The sequence below is a fragment of the Puma concolor genome, chromosome C1 (genome assembly GCF_028749965.1).
Source record: "Puma concolor isolate L17-30 chromosome C1, mPumCon1.1.hap2, whole genome shotgun sequence".
Taxonomy (NCBI): Eukaryota; Metazoa; Chordata; class Mammalia; order Carnivora; family Felidae; genus Puma; species Puma concolor.
The window spans coordinates 190,073,112-190,090,202 of NC_141674.1; the positions used below are offsets into that span (position 1 = coordinate 190,073,112).

The 17,091-nt window shown below is 39.1% G+C and overlaps 1 protein-coding gene and 1 pseudogene across 5 annotated transcripts in view; both read right to left on the bottom strand.

The window, feature by feature from the left end:
• ICA1L (islet cell autoantigen 1 like) overlaps nt 1–17,091 on the bottom strand; it is a 93,231-nt gene that overhangs the window by 15,793 nt on the left and 60,347 nt on the right. For all 5 annotated transcript variants that reach the window (XM_086719306.1, XM_086719305.1, XM_086719303.1 and 2 more), the window contains one exon: nt 6,492–6,581. In XM_086719306.1, coding sequence (XP_086575432.1) covers nt 6,492–6,581 — 90 coding nt within the window. The remainder of the gene's footprint in view (nt 1–6,491; nt 6,582–17,091) is intronic.
• On the bottom strand, nt 14,533–14,637 carry LOC112849202 (U2 spliceosomal RNA; annotated as a pseudogene).

Below are 17,091 nucleotides of genomic sequence, written 5' to 3' on the forward strand. Positions count from 1 at the left end.
ATCACGATAATAAGAATACAAGCTGGAGTCGAAAATAGACTAGAATTCCTTTCTGCAGAGATAAAAGAAGTAAAAACTAGTCAGAATGAAATAAAAAAAAGCTATAACTGAGCTGCAATCACGGATGGATGCTGCGGTGGCAAGGATGGATGAGGCAGAACAGAGACTCAGCGATATAGAGGACAAACTTACAGAGAATAATAAAGCAGAAAAAAAGAGGAAGATTAAGGCAAAAGAGCACGATTTAAAAATTAGGGAAATCAGTGACTCATTAAAAAGGAACAACATCAAAATCATAAGGGTCCCAGAAGAGGAAGAGAGAAAAATGGGGGTAGAAGGGTTATGTGAGCAAATCATAGAAGAAAACTTTCCTAACCTGGGGAAAGACACAGATATCAAAATCCAGGAAGCACAGAGGACTCCTATTAGATTCTACAAAAACCGACCATCAACAAGGCATATCATAGTCAAATTCACAAAATACTCAGGCAAGGATAGAATCATAAAAGCACTAAGGGAAAAAAAGTCTCTAACCTATAAGGGAAGACAGATCAGGTTTGCAACAGACCTATCCACAGTAACTTGGCAGGCCAGAAAGGAGTGGCAGGATATATTCATTCAATGTGCTGAGTCAGAAAAATATGCAGCCAAGAATTCTTTATCCAGCAAGGCTGTTATTCAAAATAGAAGAGATAAAAATTTTCCGGAACAATAATTAAAGGAGTTTGTGACCACTAAACCAGCCCTGCAAGAAATTTTAAGGGGGACTCTCTGAGGGGAGAAAAGATGAAAAGATAAATACATACACATACATACATACATACCAGAAGCAACAAAGATTAGAAAGGACCAGAGAACACCACCAGAAACTCCAACTCTACAAGCATCATAAATGGCAATAAATTCATATCTTTCAGTAGTGACTGTAAACATCAATGGACTCAATGCTCCAATCAAAAGACAAAGGGTAACAGAATTGATAAGAAAACAAGATCCATCTATTTGCAGTTTACAAGAGACCCACTTTAGACCTAAAGACACTTTCAGATTAAAAATAAGGGGATGGAGAAGCATCTATCATGCTAATGGTCAACAAAAGAAAGCCAGAGTAGCCATACTTATATCAGACAATCTAGACTTTAAAGACTGTATCAAGATGCAGAAGGGCATTATATCATAATCAAGGGGTCTATCACCAAGAAGACCTAACAACTGTAAACATTTATGCGCCAAATGTGGAGCATCCAAATATATAAATCAATTAATCACACACATAAAGAAACCCATCAATACTAATACCATAAAAGTAGGAGACTTCAACACCCCACTCACAGCAAAGGACAGATCATCTAATTAAAAAATCAACAAGGAAACAATGGCTTTGAATGATACACTGGACCAGATGGACTCAACAGGTATATTCAGAGCATTTCATCCTAAAGCAGCAGAATACACATTCTTCTCCAGTGCACATAGAATATTCTCCATAATAGACCAGATACTGGGACACAAATCAGCCCTCAGCAAGTACAAAAAGATCAAGATCATATCATGCATATTTTCAGACCACAACACTGTAACATTGAAATCAACCACAAGAAAAAATTTGGAAAGATAACAAATACTTGGAGACTGAAGAACATCCTACTAAAGAATGAATGGGCTAACCAAGAAGTTAAAGAGGAAATTAAAAAGATCATGGAAGCCAATGAAACTTACAACACCACAACCCAAAAACTCTGGGATGGTCATAGGCAAAGGTGGTCATAAGAGGAAAGTATATAGCAATCCGGGCCTTCCTAAAGAAGGAAGAAAGATCTCAGATACACAACCTAACCTTAAGCCTTAAGGAGCTGGAAAAAGAACAGCAAGTAAAATCCAAAACCAGCAGAAGACAGGAAATTAAAGATTAGAGCAGAAATTAATGCTATTGAAACCAAAAAAACCCACAAAAAAAACCCAAAAAAACAAAAACAAAACCGTATAACAGATCAATGAAACCAGAAGCTGGTTCTTTGAAAGAATCAACAAAATTGATAAACAACTAGCCAGTTTGATCAAAAAGAAAAATGAAAGGACCCAAGTAAATAAACTGAAGAATGAAAGAGGAGAGATCACAACCAACACAGCAGAAATAAAAACAATAATAAGAGAATATTATGAGCAATTATATGCCAATAAAATGGGCAATCTGGAAGAAATGGACAAATTTCTAGAAACATATACCCTACCAAAACTGAAACAGGAAGAAATTGCAAATTTGAACAGACCCATAACCAGTAAGGACATCGAATTAGTAATCAAAAATCTGCCAAAACACAAGAGTCCAGGGCCAGATGGCTTTCCAGGGGAATTCTACCAACCATTTATGGAAGAGTTAACACCTACTCTCTTGAAGGTGTTCCCAAAATAGAAATGGAAGGAAAACTTCCAAACTCTTTCTATGAAGCCAGCATTACCTTGATTCCAAACCAGACAGAGACCCCACTAAAAAGGAGAACTACAGACCAATTTCCCTGATGAACATGGATGCAAAAATCCTCAACAACATATTACCCAACCGGATCCAACAATACATTAAAAAAATTATTCACCACAACCAAGGATTTATACCTGGGATGAAGGGCTGGTTCAATATCCGCCAAACAACATGATTCATCACATTAATAAAAGAAAGGACAAGAACCATATGACCTCTCAATAGATGCAGAGAAAGCATTTGACAAAATGCTTTCTTGATAAAAACGCTCAAGAAAGGAGGGATAGAAGGAGCATACCTCGAGATCATAAAAGCCATGTATGAACGACCCATGCTAATATCATCCTCAAGGGGGAAAAACTGAGAGCTTTCCCCCTAAGGTGAGGAACAAGACAGGGATGTCCACTCTTGCCACTGTTATTAAACATACTATTGGAAGTCTTAGCCTCTGTAATCAGACAGCACAAAGAAATAAAAGGCATCCACATCGGCCAGGAGGAGATTCAAACTTTCACTCTTTGCAGATTACATGACACTCTATGAAAAGCCCAAAATATTCCGCCAAAAACCTGCCAGAACAGATCCATGAATTCAGCAAAGTGGCAGGATATAAAATCAATGCACAGAAATCGGTTGCATTCCTATACACCAACAATGAAGCAACAGAAAGAGAAATCAAGGAGTCGATCCCATTTACAATTGCACCAAAAGCCATAAAATACCTAGGAATAAATCTAACCAGAGGTGAAAACTCTATACACTGAAAAGTATAGAAACCTTATGAAAGAAATTGAAGAAGACACAAAAAAATGGAAAAAGATTCCATGCTCCTGGATAGGAAGAACAAATATTGTAAAAATGTCGATACTACCCAAAGCAATCTACATATTCAATGCAATCCCTATCAAAATAACACCAGCATTCTTCACACAGATAGAACAAACACTCCTAAAATTTGTATGGAACCAGAAAAGACCCTAAATAGCCAAAGCAATCTTGAAAAAGAAAACCAAAGCAGGAGGCATCACAATCCCACACTTCAAGCTATACTACAAAGCTGTAATCATCAAGACAGTATGGTACTGGCACAAGAACAGACACTCAGATCAATGGAACAGAATAGAGAACGCAGAAATGGACCCACAAACATATGGGCAACTAATCTCTGACAAAGCAGGAAAGAATATCCAATGGAATAAAGACAGTCTCTTCAGCAAGTGGTGCTGGGAAAACTGGACAGTGACATGCAGAAGAATGGACCTGGACCACTTTCTTACACCATACACAAAAATAAACTCAAAATGGATTAAAGACCTAAATGTAAGACAGGAAGCCATCAAAATCCTCGAGGAGAAAGCAGGCAAAAACCTCTTCGATCTTGGCCACAGCAACTTCTTACTCAACACGTCTCCAGAGCAAGGGAAACTAAAGCAAAAATGAGCTACTGGGACCTCATCAAAATAAAAAGCTTCTGCACAGCAAAGGAAACAATCAGCAAAACTAAAAGGCAACCAACAGAATGGGAGAAGATATTTGCAAACGACGTATCAGATAAAGGGTGAGTATCCAAAATCTATAAAGAACTTATCAAACTCAACACCCAAAAAACAAATAATCCAGTGAAGAAATGGGCAAAAGACATGAATAGCCACTTCTCCAAAGAAAACATCCTGATGGCCAACTGACATATGAAAACATGGTCAACATCACCATCAACAGGGAAACACAAATTAAAACCTCAATAAGATGCCACCTCACACCTGTCAGAATGGCTAACATTAACAACTCAGGCAACAACAGATGTTGGTGAGGATGCAGAGAGAAAGGTTCTCTTTTGCACTTCTGGTGAGAATGCAAGCTGGTGCCGCCACTCTGGAAAACAGTATGGAGGTTCCACAAAAATCTAAAAATAGAACTACCCTACGACCCAGCAATTGCACTCTAGGTATTTATCCAAGCGATACAGGTATTCTGTTTTGAAGGGGCACATGCACCCTAATGTTTATGGCAGCACTATCAACAATAGCCAAAGTATGGAAAGAGCCAAATGTCCATCGATGGATGAATGGATAAAGAAGATGTGGTGTGTGTATATATATATACACACACACACACACACACATACATACATACCATGCAATGGAGTATTACTAAGCAATCAAAAAGAATGAAATCTTGCCATTTGTAACTACGTGGATGGAACTAGAGGGTATTATACTAAGCTAAATTAGTCAGAGAAAGACAAATATCACATTCTTTCACTCATATGAAGATTTTAAGACACATAACAAATGAAGGGAAGCAAGGGAAGGGAAGCAAAAATAATATAAAAACAGGGAGAGGGACAAAACATAAGGGACTCTTAAATATGGAGAACAGAGGGTTACTGGTGGGGTTGTCGGAGGGGGTACGGGCTAAATGGGTAAGCTGCATTAAGTAATCTACTCCTGAAATCATTGTTGCACTATATGCTAGCTTGGATGTAAATTTATAAATAAACAAACAAATAAATAAATAAATGGAGGGTAAATTCTGTTTTGTATTTTCTACTACAACAAAAATGTGGAGGGAGTGCTGTGATGAGAAAATCTTTTTTTTTTTTATACCACTCATCATTGTAAAGACTGAATCACACAAAAAGCAACAACAATGGATGCTACATCTAAGTAGAAATTCTATTAAGACCTGGACTTGTGTGCTGTCGCAAAGTGTCTCCTCAGAGACTGCTTAATAACTGCATGAGAGGATAAAATAACATAAAACAGTAATTATTTAAGAGAAAAAGTACACAACACTTTGAATGGGTGGCCAAAATTAACATTATCAATGAAGGAGAAACAGACTGCATAAACCTTACATCTGGAACCTTGAGACAGGAGGGTCACCTGTGTAGTATTCCAGTCAAGAATGAAGAACCTGAATTTAATCACAATAAAATTCAGATAAAACTGAGATAAGAAATATTCTACTAAAGATAAAAAGCAGTGGAGCAGAGGGACTATATTGTATTAAAATTCCCATGTTCAAAAGTCAAAGAAAAACTGTGGAAATGTTTCAGAATAAAAGGGACTAAAAGAGACATAGCAACTGAATACATCATGACCCTAGACTCTCGGTCCAGAGGGGAATGTGCTACAGGGGACATTATTGGGTCAACTCACAAAACTGGAATACAAATACATGGTTTGCTTTGTACAAAATACGTTAACATTAAATTTCCTGAAGTTTACAAACCATACAGTGGTTATGAAAGAAAATATACCTGTTCTTAGGAAATACAAACTTAAGTATTTTGGGGTAAATGGTCATGATGTATGTAACTCACCCTCAAGTGGTTGAGAATAAAATAACACATGAAACACACACACACACACACACACACACACACACACACACACCCTACATAAAGCAAAATACTAACAGTAGATGAATCTGGATAAAGGGTATACAGGTGTTCTTTGAGCTATTTTCACTTATGTAACACTTGTACATTTGAAATGCTTTCCAATCAAAGTTTTTAAAAATCAACATTAGTGACTAAGATTATCATGTATCTAAAATCCTGACAGAGTATCTGTTTTCTATGCATACCCTACATAGTAACTACAACATGGACCAGTTCTGCAGACAATAATATGGTAAGTACTCAACAAATGTTAGCAATTACTATGTACCAGGCCCTATGCTAAAGGCCTAAATGCACTCTTTGTCAATGGGCATCTTGTAATCAAAGAACACCTTCTATCTTAATGGTATTATCCATTACCAACAAACCTTAGCACAAAATATTTTAAAAATTAAAGTATAGAATTTACTATGACAAGTTCACAATTTCTATTCAATTTTTTCCATTCTGAGGGATAGCCAGGTATAACTTTCATTTTAATTCATTATGAACAAAATATTTTCCTGGACAATATGAGGCAAAGACTATAAAGTAATTCTTTTCTAAATTTATGTGACTGCAACTGATTGTTAATATGATAATAAAGAATAGAAATAAATAACTTACACTTTGTTAATTTCTTTGGACTCTGTGAAGGCACTGGCTGGTTATCAGTGTGTGAAAGAGGAACTTCTAATCCCCCTTCAGAGGCCCAGCCTAGCGGGGAGGGAAGTAAAGAATTATCCACTGTTAGTCAAATAGGAAGTAGCATCAGAAAAGACAAGAAAACGTAAAAATATCTAATGAGTACTTTAATCCTTCTACTAGGGTGTGATTCTACAATATAAGAGGCAGAAAATACTTAAAATGTATCTGCAATTATGTAGTCAAATCATCAAGTTTAGGGGCGCCTGGGTGGCGCAGTCGGTTAAGCGTCCGACTTCAGCCAGGTCACGATCTCGCGGTCCGTGAGTTCGAGCCCCGCGTCGGGCTCTGGGCTGATGGCTCAGAGCCTGAAGCCTGTTTCCGATTCTGTGTCTCCCTCTCTCTCTGCCCCTCCCCCGTTCATGCTCTGTCTCTCTCTGTCCCAAAAATAAATAAAAAAAAAAAAACGTTTGAAAAAATCATCAAGTTTAGTTCCAGGTAGAATTAGATCAGACTTCCTAACAGTTTTCAAAGTGGTTTTGATATAAATATACAAGTGTTCTTTTTAAATAATTGCAGATATATAAGGCATAGAAAGAGAATTTCTAAGGAGTTGGGAGAGAGGAAATACACCTGACAATTAGAATCTTGAAACCTTTAACTATGTTTATACCCTTGGACTCAGTAATCCTATTCCAGAAATTTACTTAAAGGAAGTTATTTAACTGAAGGAAAAAAAGTGCATGTATGATGAAGTTTTTTGCAGCATTATCTATATAATGAAAAAGTCAAAAAACCAAGGAAGGAATTTAGCAGATTATAGAAGATAAATGTAACAAAATGCTATGCAGTTATTAAAAAGTATCATTATGAACAAACTCAACACCCAAAAAACAAATAATCCAGTGAAGAAACGGGCAAAAGATATGAACAGACACTTTTCTAATAAAGACATTCAGATGGCTAAAAGACACATGAAATGATGCTCAACATCATTCATCATAAGAAAAATACAAATCAAAACCACAATGAGATATCACTTTACACCTATTCAGGAAACAGCAGATATTGGTGAGGATGCAGAGAAAAGGGAATGCTTTTGAAATAGTGGTGGGAGGGCGCCTGGGTGGCGCAGTCGGTTAAGCGTCCGACTTCAGCCAGGTCACGATCTCGCGGTCCGTGAGTTCGAGCCCTGCGTCAGGCTCTGGGCTGATGGCTCAGAGCCTGGAGCCTGTTTCCGATTCTGTGTCTCTCTCTCTCTCTGCCCCTCCCCCGTTCATGCTCTGTCTCTCTCTGTCCCAAAAATAAATAAACGTTGAAAAAAAAAATTAAAAAAAAAAAAAAAGAAACAGTGGTGGGAATGCAAACTGGTACAGCTGTTCTGCAAAACAGTATGGAAGTTTCTCAAAAAATTAAAAATAGAGCGGTGCCTGGATGGCTCAGTTGGTTACACCTCCAACTTCAGCTCAGATCATGATGTCACAGCTCGTGGGTTCGAGCCCCATATCAGGCTCTATGCTGATAGCTCAGAACCTGGAGCCTGCTTTGGATTCTGCAACTCTGTCTCTCTCTGCCCCTGCCTGCTCACACTCTGTCTCTCTCTCTCCCTCTCTCCAAAAGAAACATTAAAAAAATTAAAAATAGAAACACCCTAAGGCCCAGCAATTGCACTACTATGTATCTACCCAAAGAATACAAAAATGCTGATTTCAAGGGGCACATGTACCCCAATGTTTACAGCAGCACCATCAATAATAGCTAAGTTATGGAAAGGGCCCAAATGTCCATGGACTAATGAATGGCTAAAGAAGATGTGATATATACACATACATACAATGGAATACTACTCACAATGAAAAAGAATGAAATCTTGCCATTTGCAACAATGTGGATGGAATGAGAGTGTATTATGCTAAGTAAAATAAGTCAGAGAAAGACAAATATACAATTTCACTCATATGTGGAATTAAGAAACAGATGAACATAGGGAAAGGGAAGGGAAAATAAGACAAAAATAGAGAGGGAGGCAAACTATATCAACTCTTAAATACAGAGAACAAATTGAGGGTTGCTGGAGGGGAGGGGTGGGAGGATGGGCTAAATGGGTGATGGGCATTAAGAAGGGCACTTGTTGGGATGAGCACTGGGTGTTATATGTGAATGACGAATCACTGGGTTCTGCTCCTGAAACCAATACTACACCATATGTTAACTAAATGAAATTTAAATAAATTTTTTTTAAAGTATCATTATGAGGGGCACCTGGCTGGCTCAGTCAGTGGAGCGTGAGACTCTTGCTCTTGGGGTTGTGAGTTTGAGCCTCATGGTGGATGTAGAAATTACTTAAAAATAAAATCTTAAAAGTAAAAAGTATTATGAATATGGTGAAATATTTTCTGTAATATGAAAAATTATTTAGTTTATAATTAAAACACAGCACTAGAAAGGAATATAAATTATCCTGTCTACTACCTTCCTTGTACAGAAGAGATCATTTGAAGCCCATGTTCTTACTCAGGGTTCCTAGAACACAGATCTTCTAACTCAGGGCAGCTCACTTTCCTGGTTTACATTACAGGAGAGAAAGAAGTAGACAAAGAAAAGGTGAATCAAGTAGAAAGAGTCCTGTACTAGGAGGCAGAAGACCAGATTTTGGTTCCCTCTTAATTGTTTAAACTGCCTAGTTATCTTGAACAAGACACTCATTAAACACTGAGTATCAACTGCCTCAGTCATTGCATGGGAACGTGTGTCAGCCTGCAGGCAGGGACCAGAACAGATGTTCTCAGTGATAAAGAAATATTGTGGATAATGTATTGCCAGAAAATAAGAAAAGAATTCAGTGCTGCTAGAGATGTGGCAAGTTAAGGAGAAAGAGCAATAGGTATTCACGTGGAGAATGAATCTGTTTGTAAATCTTTATTAGGTCAGTTAGATATGTATGCAAGAATAATTGTTTTCTAAAATTTTATAGCAAAACATCTGAATTATCCTAGAGTGCCTCTTTACCAAATAATACTGTCCTTTCTTACTTCTAGGTTAAATTCTTACTGAGTGATTTAACTGATTTTTATTATATCTTAGCTTAGTTTTTTTATTTTTTATTTTTAAATATGAAATTTATTGTTAAATTGGTTTCCATACAACACCCAGTGCTCATTCCAACAGGTGCCCTCCTCAATACCCATCATCCACCCTCCCCTCTCTCCCACCCCCCATCAACCCTCAGTTTGTTCTCAGTTTTTAAGAGTCTCTTATGTTTTGGCTCCCTCCCACTCTAACCTCTTTTTTTTTTTTTTTTCCCCTTCCCCTCCCCCATGGTCTTCTGTTAAGTTTCTCAGGATCCACCTAAGAGTGAAAACATATGGTATCTGTCTTTCTCTGACTTATTTCACTTAGCATAACACTTTCCAGTTCCATCCATGTCGCTACACAAGGCCCTATTTCATTCTTTCTCATTGCCACGTAGTATTCCATTGTGTATATAAACCACAATTTCTTTACCTATTCATTAGTTCATGGACATTTAGGCTTTTTCCACAATTTGGCTATTATTGAGTGCTGCTATAAACATTGGGGTACAAGTGCCCCTATGCATCAGCACTCCTGTACCGCTTGGGTAAATTCCTAGCAGTGCTATTGCTGGCTCATAGGGTAGATCTATCTTTTAATTTTTTGAGGAACCTCCACACTGTTTTCCAGAGCGGCTGCACCAGTTTGCATTCCCACCAACAGTGCAAGAGGGTTCCCGTTTCTCCACATCCTCATCAGCATCTATAGTCTCCTGATTTGTTCATTTTAGCCACTCTGACTGGCATGAGATGGTATCTGAGTGTGGTTATGATTTGTATTTCCCTGATGAGGAGCGACATTGAGCATCTTTTCATGTGCCTGTTGGCCATCTGGGTGTCTTCTTTAGAGAAGTGTCTATTCATGTTTTCTGCCCATTGCTTCCCTGGATTATTTGTTTTTTGGATGTGGAGTTTGGTGAGCTCTTTATAGATTTTGGATACTAGCCCTTTGTCCGATATGTCATTTGCAAATATCTTTTCCCATTCTATTGGTTGCCTTTTAGTTTTGCTGATTGTTTCCTCTGCAGTGCAGAAGCTTTTTATCTTGATGAGGCCCCAATAGTTCATTTTTGCTTTTAATTCCCTTACCTTTGGGGATGTGTCAAGTAAAGTGCTGCGGCTGAGGTCAGAGAGGTCTTTTCCTGCTTTCTCCTCTAGGGTTTAGATGGTTTCCTGTCTCACATTCAGGTCCTTTATCCATTTTGAGTATATTTTTGTGAATGGTGTAAGAAAGTGGTCTAGTTTCATCCTTCTGCATGTTGCTGTCCAGTTCTCCCAGCACCATTTGTTAAAAAGACTGTCTTTTTTCCATTGGATATTCTTTCCTGCTTTGTCAAAGATTAGTTGCCCATACTTTTGTGGGTCTAATTCTGGAGTTTCTATTCTATTCCACTGGTCTATGTGTCTGTTTTTGTGCCAATACCATGCTGTCTTGATGATTACAGCTTTGTAGTAGAGGCTAAAGTCTGGGATTGTGATGCCTGCTGCTTTGGTCTTCTTCTTCAAAATTACTTTGGCTATTTGGGGTCTTTTGTGGTTCCATACAAATTTTAGGACTGTTTGTTCTAGCTTCAAGAAGAATGCTGGTGCAATGTTGATTGGGATTGCATTGAATGTGTAGATTGCTTTGGGTAGTATTGACATTTTAACAATATTATTCTTCCAATCCATGAGCATGTAATGTTTTTCCATTTCTTTATGTCTTCTTCAATTTTCTTCATAAGCTTTCTATAGTTTTCAGCATACAGATCTTTTACATCTTTGGTTAGGTATTTTATGCTTTTTTTTTTTATAAATCTAGGTATTTTATGCTTCTTGGTGTAATTGTGAATGGGATCAGTGTCTTTATTTGTCTTTCTGTTGCTTCATTTTTCGTGTATAAGAATGCAACTGATTTGTGTACATTGATTTTGTATCCTGCAACTTTGCTGAATTCATATATCAGTTCTAGCAAACTTTTGGTGGAGTCTATCGGATTTTCCATGCATAATATCTTGTCATCTGCAAAAAGTGAAAACTTAACTTCATCTTTGTCAATTTTGATGCCTTTGATTTCCTTTTGTTGTCTGATTGCTGATGCTAGAACTTCCAACACTATGTTAAACAACAGCGGTGAGAGTGGACATCCTTGTCATGTTCCTGATCTCAGGGGGAAAGCTCTCAGTTTTTCCCCATTGAGGATGATATTAGCAGTGGGCATTTCATAAATGGCTTTTATAATGTTTTAAGTATGTTCCTTCTATCCCGACTTTCTCAAGAGTTTTTATTAAGAAAGGATGCTGAATTTTGTCAAATGATTTTTCTGCATCGATTGACAGGATCATATGGTTATCTTTCTTTTATTAGTGTGATGTATCACGTTGATTTGCGAATGTTGAACCAGCCCTGCAGCCCAGGAATGAATTCCACTTGATTATGGTGTATAATTCTTTTTATATGCTGTTGAATTCGATTTCCTAGTATCTTATTGAGAATTTTTGCATCCATAGTCATCAGGGATTTTGGCCTGTAGTTCTTTTTTTGCTGGGTCTCTGTCTGGTTTAGGAATCAAAGTAATGCTGGCTTCATAGAATGAGTCTGGAAGTTTTCCTTCCCTTTCTATTTTTTGGAATAGCTTGAGAAGGATAGGTATTATCTCTGCTTTAAATGTCTGGTAGAATTCCCCTGGGAAGCCATCTGGTCCTGGACTCTTATTTGTTGGGAGATTTTTGAGAACTGATTGAATTTCTTCGCTGGTTATGGGTCTGTTCAAGCTTTCTATTTCCTCCTGTTTGAGTTTTGGAAGTGCATGGGTGCTTAGGAATTTGTCCATTTCTTCCAGGTTGTCCAGTTTGTTGGCATATAATTTTTCATAGTATTCCCTGGTAATTGCTTGTATTTCTGAGGGATTGGTTGTAATAATTCCATTTTCATTCATGATTTTATCTATTTGGGTCCTCTCCCTTTTCTTTTTGAGAAGCCTGGCTAGAGGTTTGTCAATTTTGTTTATTTTTTCAAAAAACCAACTCTTGGTTTCATTGATCTGCTCTACAAATTTTTAGATTCTATATTGTTTATTTCTGCTCTGATCTTTATTATTTCTCTTCTTCTGCTATGTTTGGGGTGTCTTTGCTGTTCTGCTCCTACTTCCTTTAGGTGTGCTGTCAGATTTTGTATTTGGGATTTTTCTTGTTTCTTGAGATAGGCCTGGATTGCAATGTATTTTCCTCTCAGGACTGCCTTTGCTGCATCCCAAAGTGTTTGGATTGTTGTATTTTCATTTTCGTTTGTTTCCATGTATTTTTTAAATTTCTTCTCTAATTGCCTGGTTGACCCATTCTTTAGTAGGGTGTTCTTTAACCTCCATGCTTTTGGAGGTTTTCCAGACTTTTTCCTGTGGTTGATTTCAAGCTTCATAGCATTGTGGTCTGAAAGTATGCATGGTATGATCTCAATTCTTGTATACTTATGAAGGGCTGTTTTGTGACCCAGTATGTGATCTGTCTTGGAGAATGTTCCATGTGCACTCGAGAAGAAAGTATATTCTGTTGCTGGGATGCAGAATTCTAAACATATCTGTTAAGTCCATCTGATCCAATGTATCATTCAGGGCCCTTGTTTCTTTATTGATCCTGTGTCTAGAAGATCTATCCATTGTTGTAAGTGGAGTATTAACATCCCCTGCAATTACCACATTCTTGTCAATAAGGTTGCTTATGTTTGTGAGTAATTGTTTTATATATTTGGGGGCTCCCATATTTGGCACATAGACATTTATAATTGTTAGCTCTTCCTGATGGATAGACCCTGTAATTATTATATAATGCCCTTTTTCATCTCTTGTTACAGCCTTTAATTTAAAGTCTACTTTGTCTGATATAAGTATGGCTACTCCAGCTTTCTTTTGACTTCCAGGAGCATGATAGATAGTTCTCCATCCCCTCACTTTCAATCTGAAGGTGACTTCAGGTCTAAAATGAGGCTCTTGTAGACAGCAAATAGATGGGTCTTGGGTTTTTTTAATCCATTCTGATACCCTATGTCTTTTGGTTGGAGCATTTAGTCCATTTACATTCAGTATTATTATTTTTTTTTTAAATGGATTTTTTTAAATTTTTTTTTTCAACGTTTTTATTTATTTTTGGGACAGAGAGAGACAGAGCATGAACGGGGGAGGGGCAGAGAGAGAGGGAGACACAGAATCGGAAACAGGCTCCAGGCTCTGAGCCATCAGCCCAGAGCCTGACGCGGGGCTCGAGCTCATGGACCGCGAGATCGTGACCTGGCTGAAGTCGGACGCTCAACCGACTGCGCCACCCAGGTGCCCCTACATTCAGTATTATTGAAAGATATGGGTTTAGAGTTATTTTGATGTCTGTAGGTTACATGCTTGTAGTGATGTCTCTGGTACTTTGTGGTCCTTGCAACATTTCACTCACAGAATCCCCCATAGGATCTCTTGTAGGGCTAGTTTCATGGTGATGAATTCCTTGTTTTTGTTTGTTTGGGAAAACCTTTCTCTCTCCTTCTATTCTGAATGACAGACTTGCTGGATAAAGGATTCTCAGCTGCATATTTTTTCTGTTCGTCACATTGAAGATTTCCTGCCATTCCTTTCTGGCCTGCCAAGTTTCAGTAGATAGATCTGTCACTAGTCTTATCAGTCTCCCTTTATATGTTAGAGGGTGTTTATCCCTAGCTGCTTTCAGAATTTTCTCTTTATCCTTGTATTTTGCCAGTTTCACTATGATATGTCGTTCAGATCGATTCAAGTTACGTCTGAAGGGAGTTCTCTGTGCCTCTTGGATTTCAATGCCTTTTTCCTTCCCCAGATCAGGGAAGTTCTCAGCTATGATTTGTTGAAGTATACCTTCAGCCCCTTTCTCTCTCTCTCCCTCTTCTGGAATTCCTATTATACAGATATTGTTATGCTTGATTGCATCACTTAGTTCTCTAATTCTCCCCTCATACTCCTGGATTTTTTTTATCTTTTTCTCAGATTTCTCTTTTTCCCTAATTTTATCTTCTGATAAGAACAGATACTACACTTGATCTTAGCCAAAAGGCCGAGAAGCGATTCCATAATTTTATCTTCTAATTCACCTATTCTCTCCTCTGCCTCTTCAATCTGAGCTGTGGCTGCCTCCATTTTATTTTGCACCTCATTTAGCATTTTTAATTCATCATTACTATTTTTTGGTCCCTTGATCTCTGTAGCAAGAGATCCTCTATGTCCTCTATGCTTTTTTAAATCCCAGCGATTAATTTTATGACTATTATTCTAAATTCATGGTCTGTTATATTGTTTAAACCGTTTTTGATCAATTCATTAGCTGCTGCTACTTCCTGGAGTTTCTTCTGAGGAGAATTCTTCTGTTTCGTCATTTTGGATTGTCCCTGGGGTGGTGCCAAACTGCAGGGCACTTCCCCTGTGCTGTCTGGAGTAACTTGTGTTGGTGGGCGGGGCTGCAGTCAGACCCAATGTCTGTCCCCAGCCCACTGCTGGGGCCACAATCAGACCGGTGTGTACCTTATCATCCCCTCTCCCAGGGGCAGGACTCACTGTGGAGTGGTATGGTCCCTGTCTGGGCTGCTTGCACATTGCCAGGCTTGTGGAGCTGCTTTGATGGGATCTGGCGTATTAGCCAGGGTGGATCCGCAAGGTGCACAGGGGCGGGAGGGGCAGGCTTAGCTCACTTTGCTGAGGGTGGTCCCCTGCAGGAGGGGCCCTGCAGCACCAGGAGGGAGGCAGACCCTCAGAGGGATGGATCCACAGAAGCACGGCACTGGGTGTTTGTGAGGTGCAAGGAAGTTTGGTGACGGGAACTGGTTCCCTTTGGGATTTCGGCTGGGGGAAGGGAGAGGGATATGACGCTGGCCAGCGCCTTTGTTGCCCACCGCTGAGTTGATCTCTGTCTTCCAGGGCTCAACACCTCTCCCTCCTGGTGTCCTCTTGCCCTCCCAATCTCCAAGCAGTCCCAATGTTGACTTATAACATTCCAGATGTTAAGTCCTTCTGGCTGTCAGAACTCATGCAGTCCAGCCCCTCCACTTTTGGAAGCCAGAAAGGGGGCTTTGCCTTGCTGGGTGGGCTGCCCCTCCACACCTCCCCCGGCTCCCTCCCACCAGTCTGTGTAGTGCGCACCTCCTCTCAGCCCTTCCTACCCTCTTCTGTCAGCCTCTTGTCTACACTTGGCTCTGGAGAGTCTGTCCTGCCAGTCTTCTGGCGGTTTTCTGGGTTATTTAGGCAGATGTGGGTGGAATCTAAGTGATCAGCAGGACACAGTGAGCCTAGCATCCTCCTACGCCGCCATCTTCTCCCCTATTCTCCTTAGTTTAGTTTTTTCATGTTTATTTTTGAGAGAGAGAGAAACAATGTGAGTGTGTATGCATGCACAAGCAGGAGAAGGGCAAAGAAAGAGAGGGACAGAGGATCTAAAGTGGGGTCTGTGCTGACAACCAAGAGATTGTAACCTGAGCCAAAGTCCAACACTTAGCCTACTGAGCCACCCATGCACCTCTATTTTATTTTAAGTAGGCTCTATGCCCAATGTGGGGTTTCAACTTATGACCCTGAGACCAAGAGTCAAATGCTCTAGCAATTGAGGCAGCCAGGCTCCCCTGATATTTATTTTATTTATTGAACTAACTTTATGCTGCTGTCATAGAAAGGACAAAGATAAATCACCATACAGATTTTGTCCTTGAAATACTTGCAGGCTGGACAAAGTATGATGGTGTTGCAGACACAGTATGAACAAAGTATTTTAATACAAAGTACAATGCATTAAGACACTGTTAGGTGCTGTGAACCATTTTCTCAAGGATAAAATCTACTAGGGGGTGAAAGATAGGGACAGAAGGCAAGATGAACTATGATTACAGCCATGAAAACATATAAAGCACTATGCGAGGCCAGAGGTGGCAGAAACCACTCCACTGGACAGTACTGAAGAAGTATTCAAGGGTTGGTTGGCCACCATGGAGAAAATGCTGGACTGGGAACCTAAAACACAGGCTCAAGCCTATGCTTTATTACTGAACATCATAAGTCAAAGCAGCAACACAAGCAGTGATGTCTCAGAGGGATCTAATAATAGTCAATACATTTACAGAAAATGAAAAGGATTGTGGGTGCCTGGGTCTCAGTTAAGTGTCTAACTCTTGGTTTTGGCTCAGGCCATGATCTCATGGTTTCGTGAGTTTGAGCCCCATGTTGGGCTCTGTGCTGACAGTGTGGAGCCTGCTTGGGATTCTCTGTTTCCCTCTCTCTCAGCCCCTCCCCAACTCATGTTCTCTCTCTCTTGAATGAATGAATGAATGAATGAATGAATGAATGAAAGAATGAATAAATTTAGAAAAGAACATATAAGTATTTTGAAGTAAGGTAAGAGAATAGAGTGGAAATGTAGGCACGGGTTTTACCCTAGAGCCCATGGTCCTTCATTTTAATGTAAGCAGGGTGCTGACATCAGAATCTGCTTCTTGGAGAAAGAACTCTTCCATGAAAGCATGGAAGATGACCTGGGGTT